Source organism: Phaseolus vulgaris, chromosome 7 (assembly GCF_000499845.2).
Source record: "Phaseolus vulgaris cultivar G19833 chromosome 7, P. vulgaris v2.0, whole genome shotgun sequence".
Taxonomy (NCBI): Eukaryota; Viridiplantae; Streptophyta; class Magnoliopsida; order Fabales; family Fabaceae; genus Phaseolus; species Phaseolus vulgaris.
In genome coordinates, this window is record NC_023753.2 from 21,591,298 (window position 1) to 21,600,503 (window position 9,206).

At 30.9% G+C, this 9,206-nt stretch overlaps 1 protein-coding gene across 1 annotated transcript; it reads right to left on the minus strand.

The window, feature by feature from the left end:
- Window positions 1–463: 463 nt before the first annotated feature.
- LOC137828479 (vacuolar protein sorting-associated protein 60.2) lies at window positions 464–6,217 on the minus strand. The gene is made up of 7 exons (XM_068635087.1): window positions 5,876–6,217; window positions 5,366–5,517; window positions 3,555–3,648; window positions 2,550–2,621; window positions 2,359–2,470; window positions 2,047–2,207; window positions 464–694 (listed from the first exon to the last, which is right to left on the minus strand). Exons 1-7 carry the CDS (start codon window positions 5,942–5,944, stop codon window positions 641–643), a joined length of 714 nt encoding a protein of 237 aa, XP_068491188.1. The 5' UTR covers window positions 5,945–6,217; the 3' UTR covers window positions 464–640.
- Between the last annotated feature and the right edge of the window lie 2,989 nt (window positions 6,218–9,206).

The window sequence follows — 9,206 nt, forward strand, 5'->3', positions numbered from 1 at the left end:
GTAGGCTTCATCGTAGTTTTGGGATCAACGTTTGTATCCTTTTCATATTTCGTGTTAATTTTCTTTTAATTTATTGTTGCTCATTTGCTAGTTGGCTTCTCGTTCTGCGAGAAGTTTCCATGTGGCATAATTCGAGACTAGAAGACATAAACTAGTTAACGAGTTCTGCATGTTGACCATAAATGCATGCGTGTGTGCAAATACCAGCATTGCGTGTACGGGATTGAGGGTTACAATTTAAAGCATTCAAAATTGGTTCTGCATTCTTGGCAGCATTTTGATTGAGAATTAATTATGATGGATTCTTTGTTATTCTAAAATCACAACAATATGTAATTTGGATAACGCTTTAAAAAAAAGACCCATGTGTATATGAAATATTTTGCAGAAGATCAATAAACTTTAATCTTTCTGTTATAATTATAGATTTTGGGTATTAAAATCATTACCGGAGATAGTAGAGTTTGGACAAGGAAGGTGTATATATAATAAAGTAATTCCTTTTTTCCAGTCATGAGTTTCTTACAATCAAAAAGGGCGATTCCACATGGTTTATTACATGGAAAAATAGAGGACAAAGTCTATAATGGCAACATCTTTACAAGGGCCTGCTTGTGGCAGCACCAATAAAAAAGAATCTTTAACCGCGTATGGATGCCCGAGGGACAGCAGGTAAACCCAGTTCATCCTCACTCTGTCAGGGTCAAAGTCATCAATCAAGGTCAGGAATGCTATCATTTAAAACAAAATGGCAGCAAATAGAGTAACTTATTTAGTTCAGATTCTTCTAGTGAATACTGTCAACAGTCACTTCTCAGTAATCAGTTAACCAGACCAATAGATCTTCTGATATGCCTAAGCTACACAACTTTGACATGAATAATGATAAACATAAGGAAACTAAGCAGTAGTGACAGTGAGTGAGGCATGTACTTCGTACAAGTTACATCATCATGCCTAAGAATGCGACCTAACATCCCTAAATTTACCATGCTATATATAGTTGTCGCAAGAAAGGTACTCCCTACTATCGCACCAACATTAACCGAATTACATGGTCCAAAAAAATAAGCAAGTCAAATAATTTTTATGGTACTTACCTATTTTATCCTTAATAGTAAACCATTTAACCTTTGTGTGTGAATTAAAAAATATTAATTTTTATAACAATTGTACATTTTGCTAGGAGCCACGTCTGAAGTGTATTAGAAATTGTAAAACAAAAGAATTATGCCTGAGAACCTCAACGGATAAACCATATATTGAATGAGAAAACGACAGAATAAATGGTGTAATAACATTTCATTGGAAAATCCATGAATTATAGTTCAACTTGTATCTCTCCTTGTTAACGAGAAATCCGAACATAGACACTAAAAACATTTAGTAAGAACAAATATAAATGTATTATTAGAAATATAGAGTGCCTTATAAAAAGAAGCATATAGAATAAGTATGGGCTTCCCATACTACCAATAATAAAGAACCAGGGGATGATGCGTTGAAACTACCACACTAGTTTCCACTTAATGATTCAATTCAATTCAACTATAGGCAGTTGTAACAACTTCAATTTCTAGCAACCCTGCTATGCTAATTTTCAAAATTCTAATTCCAGCTTTTTTATTTCAACCTTTCAAAATTCAAATCTACAGACAAATAAGATTCAATTATCTTGGGCAGTTTTGACCAATAATTAAATAGCTATCATCTTCTAATCTGCTTTAGGAACCCAAAACCCAATCCTTTTACCAAGTCTGTGCCACAGTCAATTTTATATGAAGAAAATATTGTGCCGTCTAGACAGAGATCCTACATGCATTGAATAACAACCATTTTTCCAACATTAAAATTATCCCATGATCTTTCCCCCAATTTGTTAATTACTACACAAGGGAAACAATGCATGCAATCTACCCATAGACAACATATATGCCATGAACAATGTGCCGCCAAATGATATTCTAACAAATGGCAAAAGTCACATGTTTTAACACCAAATACTTCACAATGAGTGCATGATACATAAGGGGCAAAACATTATACCTGGGCATTAGATCTGCCAGGTGGCACTGCTGTTTGTCCTGTTGGAGCTGGTGGTAAATTTAGCTCTGCCTCCAAATCAGGTTCTTTATCAGGTTGGAGGTAGGATGGGACGCCATCAGCTTCAGTCTCATTTCCCATGTCTAATTCCAACGCATCTAGTTCTGTTTTACCGAAAAATAAAATAAGTAAACAGATAATTGAAGCCGCTTAATCATAAAAGAAAATAAAATTGGGGGAGAGGGGTTTATTCCCCTTGAAAATTTGACGGAGTGTAACAACTATCTCAGTGGCCTAACCAAATAATTTACTTACCACCCATAAGTTCATCCTCGTCAATGTCATCAGGCACGTTATAGCTTCTACCCAAAGTCTCCTGGATCTCATTACTTACATCCATGAGGTCCATCATCTCATCTTGCAAGTTCTACACATTGCATGGAGTTAAACCCTAAAATTTTCAATATAAGCTGTAAGAGAAAAGGTAAAGAGAAGAGAATACAAACATCAATGTCTTGGATCTTCACAGTTTTCATCATTCCCTTCAACTCCTTGTTAGCAGACTTCAAAGCTGTCATCTGAAAAAGGGAATGGATAAAAAAGAATAAAGGAATGTAAACAATTGAATATAAATTCTATATCAGCATGAAAAAGAAATCAAGGTCATCTGATTTTTGAAAACCAAACTATAATAGAATTTGTTATAACAAAAGTATAAGGCATAATGTAAAACATCTCTATGAAGAGACCCCTCCCAAATGACAGACGATTCATCCCCTACCTCATGACCTACCTCTCATGAGGTAGGCAGCAGGTTCCAAACAGGGTACAGACAAAGCTCCGCCTCGAACCATGCCCCTTAAAGCGCTACCAAGACAAACGAATGTTTTATAGTGAATATGGGTACCCCAAACAACTACACTTTATATAGGTACAATTGGCATTGTCAAACTTCTAGATATTTACAGATGGTGACAAACATCTAGCTAATTTTGAATTTAAATATTAAGATACAATAAAGCATACAACAAAAGAACAGCTCAGTATTGCACAAGGCTACCATTATTTTGGGGATTAGGTTCAAATAAGAACAGCCTTACCTAAATAGTGGAAAGACTGTTTTCCTGCCTAAAACATGTGACCAATATAGGTCACAAGGTAATAGTTTCCTTTGTGTGCCCGAGTTCACCCTCAGGGTAAATCATAAAACAGAACCATTAGTTTCCCCATTCAGTAAAGATACTGATAATAAGCCTCACTGCCTATAACCTTAGGCAAAGGTGCCATAGTGCAATCAATCACAGCATGGGCTTTCAAAGAGGGAAATATGAAGCTATGTCACAAATGTATTTGATTTAATTTGTAGAATTTTGTTAATTACAACTTCTATTATAAATTAAATCATCCACATATTCTTGCACAGAACAAAGAAATATCATATGCAGATGGATGCAGGATAAAGAGCTCAATATAAGGATCACAAAGAAAACTAAAAGTGCTTTAATACATACAGTTTGTTGGGCATCTTTAATGCCCTCGGAAGCAAATTGAACTTGATCAAGATTGAACGTCTGATTGTAAAGCATGTCACGCTGGCCTTCATACCTGACCAAAGGCATGAAACATTGATATATGAATACAGATACATAATATTCATTCACGGGTATTGTTATATGAATAAAATGAAAAATTATTTCCTTTGCTTAAGTCCAACTTGGGACATATTAAAAGTAAAGATGCCAAGTACTCCTAGTCATTCTTAGTCCAGGTTACAAATAGCCTTTGGAGTTAAGCAAAAACTATTACCATCACGAACATATTGCTGTCACATTCACATATATACAAGGAAGTAAAACAAGACTTCTACAACATAATAACGAAATCCTTAACATCTCACGCATATTACATAGCTATCAAATTGACACGACCCGCAGGAAGCATAACAAAGTAACCTGCAATGATAGTATAATATAACTCAACAATACAAAATACCATAACTTTCTATCTTGCAATGCTTAGTGACTGTAAAGGATAATCAAGCAAGAATTGACTGTGAAGGATAATCTCAAAACATCACTCATCTTTGGTGAGTCTAGCCAACTGAACTTAAGTTAAGATTATGCCAATTTGTATGCCGTTTTATTTTTATTGGCATACATCTTTACTTTTCTGCATATATAATTATAATACAGATCATACTAAGAAATCAATCACTATGCTTTGGCGGAGCAGTCATGGATTTGAAACACGCAAAATAAAAATCATTGCTACAGGGAAGTTTACTTTTTCTGCACACATAATTTATACAGATCATACTAAGAAATCAAGCACTACGGTTTAGCAGAAACTAGAAGGGAACAGTCATGGATTTCAAACACGCATAACACAAATCATTGCTACAAGACAATTTGGTGCTACAGCAGGTGCAGCTGCATTTTTGTGGCAGAATCATAGTGGTCGCATGCATAAGTAAACATGATTTCAAGTTCTGGGTTAAATCTTGTCAACACCTAAGCCAATAGAATGCACCTGTTTCAATTTTTAAGTTTTCTTTCTTTTTATTGAAGAGAAACATTCAGTTAACGATTTGGGTATTTTAATTTTTAAACCTTTTTGTTTTCACCCCTATTAACTCTTGTCAACGTCTTTTTCATTTTCCGTTAAGTATTTTACCTAATTGCCCCTACTATGTCTTCTGTTTTCCCATCTTAAGTTCCCCAGTTTAACATGAACATTCAGTAACATTTAAGCCTTTCACCGGTGTACTACTATTAGTCTTTGTCTTCCTACTGTAACTTCCCCTTTAGAACTTCCCACCTCTCTTAATTTTTAACCTTTCTCTTCTCAGTTCTTTTCACAATTATATTTTCAATCTCTCTGACCTCTTTTTCTTTACTCTTTAATTTTGTCTATTTTTCAGTATTTATGTGTATGATATAAAATTATATCATCTATGTGCTTTTCTAGACATCACAATAGTGATCATGCAGCTATAGTGGTTTTGGGAGTGATCTGACTACTTAGATTTCATATACTCCAATTTCCAATATTTGCACATGATGTTATCCACTATATGATATAGCAGAATATCAGCTTTCCACCCTTTTCCAAACACACAATTGATAAAACCTGATTGAAATAGCAGTTTAGCTTTACCAAATTTCTGATCAATCATTCACTAACAAAAAGCTATCCTATCGCTCAGCTATTTCAATATATTCAAACCTTTCAACAAACTCCCATCATTGATCCATACTTTCGGCTCAACCAATTTGATTATTAAAGATGACAAGTAAACTAATAAACAGAAGTGCAAACTCACATTCGTTTTTGCTTAAGAACTCTCATGGCTCTTGCTTTAACAGCTTCCTGGGCCGGGCCAGGTCTAGTTTTCTTGATCTGCTCTTTATATCTACTTAGCTCAGCATCAAGCTTCTTAATCTTGTCTTCCACCGTGTCACCTCGTTTAGTAATCTGGAATATAAACACAGCAATTAGCAACTCACGAAACCAAATCAATTGACTTACCAGAAATAGAAACATCGATGTAAAAATCAATAACTACGAAACAAAGAGAAAACATGGATTCTACTTAAAAGAATTACGAAAGCAAAAATCCGAATTCCGAAATCCAAATAAACGAAAGTCCTCAACTGATAGAATCCTAACTGTAAAAAAAAGGAGTTATAATCTAAATTGTCATTCGTTCCATTTTAGGGTTTGGACCATAATGCCATTCGTTAACTTAGCTTCCAAACACGGATTCTGGTGCGAAAAATGAACAGATCTGCGAATAAAGGAAATTGAAAATTGAGAGGGAGAGAGGAAAAACCCTATCGGAAGCATCCTGAATGGAAGGAGGAGGCTCCTTGTTCTTCTTGACACCGAATACTCTCTTCATCGTTGGCGATCTCACTCTACGCCTTTGAAATTGAATGTGAGAGAGAAGAGAGAGGAAAACAACAAAGTAATGAGGGAAACAACGTAAACGAAGAGACTTTGAATTTTGGGTTTTTGCTTAACGTCATAAACCACCGAATTGTTATAGGAATTTTCTCATCAACTTCCGAGAACTGCAAAAGAAGCTTCTACTGAATATTCCTATTATATAGGGCGAGATTGCGTTTGCGCTAAGTTCATGTTTGGGTAGCAACAGAGACTTTCCTGCACCTCCTTAAGTTTCTGCCACGCCATGATTTTTAGTATTCCAAAATTCTACTCCTCTAATATTCTGGATTATGTAATTTGAAAATCTTTTTCCAAATTCGTAATTAGCTTCTAGATTATGTAATCTAATATGTAATTTTAAAATATTTTTCTAAATTCGTAATTAGCTTCTAGATTATGTAATCTAATATGTAATTTGAAAATCTTTTTCCAAATTCGTAATTAACTTTTAAATTATGTAATCTAAAAGTTCTTTTTCAGATGTATGATTAGTTTTCAGATTATATAATCTGAAAGTCTTTTCTAATATAAGATTAGCTTTAAAATTATATAATCTAAAAGTCTTTTTTTTCAATTGTATGATTAGTTTCTGGATTACATAATTCGAAAATCTTTTCTAATGTTAGAATGATTTTCAGATTACATAATCTGAAAGTTGTTTTCAAATTATGTAATCTGAAATACCTTTTTTTAAAATATATTATAGATTACATAATCTAAAAGCTATTTTCGAAATTGAGATTAACTTTCAGATTATGTAATTCATAATATAATTTTTAAAATTTTTATACATCTATAGAGGTGGTACAAGAAGGATACAGAAGTATTTTCATGTTTTTATATGGATTGACACAAGAACATATGGAGGTGCAGGAAGAAGTAATCAGCAACAGAACGTTACAGGCCCAAATCAAATGAGCCCGAGCCCGAGCTCAATTTCGTTAGTGGATTAGTTTAACCCCGTTTTTATTTTCAACCCCATCAAATTTCGTTTCAACAATTTAGCTATATCTGGGATATCATATTTCTTAATCGGTAATATGATTGATATGATCTTAATTAGATATAAATTCAATATGAGATAAATGGGAAAATGGTTATTATATTTTTGTAAGATATTAAATATTTTTTATCTTTTAGTTAGATGAAGATACTTAAAAACTAATGAAATATTGATTGATACAAATTTCTTATTTATATGGTTTTTATTCTTTATAAACTCATAAATTGATGCATGAAGATAAAGATATGATTGTTATTATTTAAATCGGTTGAGCCGAAAGTATGGTTGAAAGGTTGATTATTACAGAGTGGACTTTAAGCCTAACTCAACCACATAAAACCGGCTCATGAGGTTGAGGTTTGCACCCACTTATATACAATGGAAGGCTCTAATCTCCAGTCGATGTGGGATCTCCAACATTGATAAAGATTTTTTATTGAAATCTGTTGTGATATTAAATATTCTTTATCTTTTAGTTACATGGAGATAGTTAAAAACTAATGAAATATTGATTGATAAAGATTTCTTATTTATATGGTTTTTATTCTTTATAAACTTATAAATTGATGCATGAAGATAAATATATGTATGTTATTATTTAAATCTGTTGAGCCGAAAGTATGGTTGAAAGGTTGATAAAGATTTTTTATTCAAATCTGTTGTGATATTAAATATTCTTTATCTTTTAGTTACATGGAGATAGTTAAAAACTAATGAAATATTGATTGATAAAGATTTCTTATTTATATGGTTTTTATTCTTTATAAACTCATAAATTGATGCACGAAGATAAGGATATGACTGTTATTATTTAAATTTGTTGAGCCAAAAGTATGGTTGAAAGGTTGATAAAGATTTTTTTATTCAAATTTGTTGTGATATTAAATATTCTTTATCTTTTAGTTACATGGAGATAGTTAAAAATTAATGAAATATTGATTGATAAAGATTTCTTATTTATATGGTTTTTATTCCTTATAAACTCATAAAGATTTTTTATTCAAAATGGTTTTTATTTCTTATAAACTCATATATTGATGCATGAAGATAAAAAAAATATGATTTTTATTATTTAAATGTGTTGTGATATTATTCTATAGAGAAAAAAATTATAATTGTTATTATTTAAATCTGTTGTGATATTATTTTGAGATAAAAGATATGATTGTTATTATTTAAATTTGATGTGATATTATTTTGATGAAAAACTCTATAAATAGATGATGATCCCCAAAAAGCATGAACAATTATTATATGCAATACATACTACACTGATATTTTATGCTCTCATTTACTTGATCGTCAGAAAATTGTTGATAGGTGGAACTCCTCTCATCTCGGTATAATCTCCAAACATTCAAAATGACAATAACAAAAGAATCATGTCGAAAACCACCTCCAAATTCCCAATCTCCATAAAAATTACAAAAACTAATAAAATATTTACAATATAATTAATTATGACTAACTATACTGTAAATAATTTATTGATATTTACATGTAAATAAGAAATATAATTAATTAAACAGTAAACATAATGTATTAACTATTAGGATTGAATAAAATATTTCTTATTATTATAATCTAATAAATAATTAAAATAAAAAATTCTAACAATAAATTTATTTAGTTAATTTCATTATATTTAATTTTAAAATTAGTATGTGAAAAAATTTATACGTTATTTATAATTAATTATTTGAATAAATTAAACTTTTTTAAATAAGTTTAATATCATTTTTATTTCATAAAATAAATATTTAATAATTAATATTTAATAAAAAAAAATTATACTAATGTTATTAAGTATAGTTTGATAATTTATTATATATATTTTTTTTAATTTTATCATGTTAGTTGGATTGATTATAAAATTTTCATTCTTTTCACTTTTCTTTAATTCAAATAACTTTAATTTTTATATTATTTTTCTTATTTTTATTTTTATTTGTCTCCGTTCTAAGAAAACATAAGAGTATATAATGTGTAACATCATGAAAGCAAACTTGGTTATATTATTTATGTATATTATATAATATATTTAACTATTATCTATACATATATAGAGAATTTCTGTTTATAACAACTTATATTTTTTTTCATTTTATTTGATTTAAGAAAGTTTTTAATTCTTTTTTACTTGTTCCATATTGAATCTGGATATCTCCACTGCGCATAACCCCAAGTACCCATACTACTTCTCACTTTCTTT

What these genes read in the sequence shown, in the direction of transcription:
- LOC137828479 (XM_068635087.1), bottom strand. Translation starts at nt 5,944, where the DNA reads ATGAAGAGAGTATTCGGTGTCAAGAAGAACAAGGAGCCTCCTCCTTCC. An exon ending in TTCAGGATGCTTCCGATAGG is followed by an intron (nt 5,518 to 5,875) that starts GTTTTTCCTCTC and finishes TTTATATTCCAG; the next exon opens with ATTACTAAACGAGGTGACAC. An exon ending in CGAGGATGAACTTATGGGTG is followed by an intron (nt 2,208 to 2,358) that starts GTAAGTAAATTA and finishes TCGGTAAAACAG; the next exon opens with AACTAGATGCGTTGGAATTA.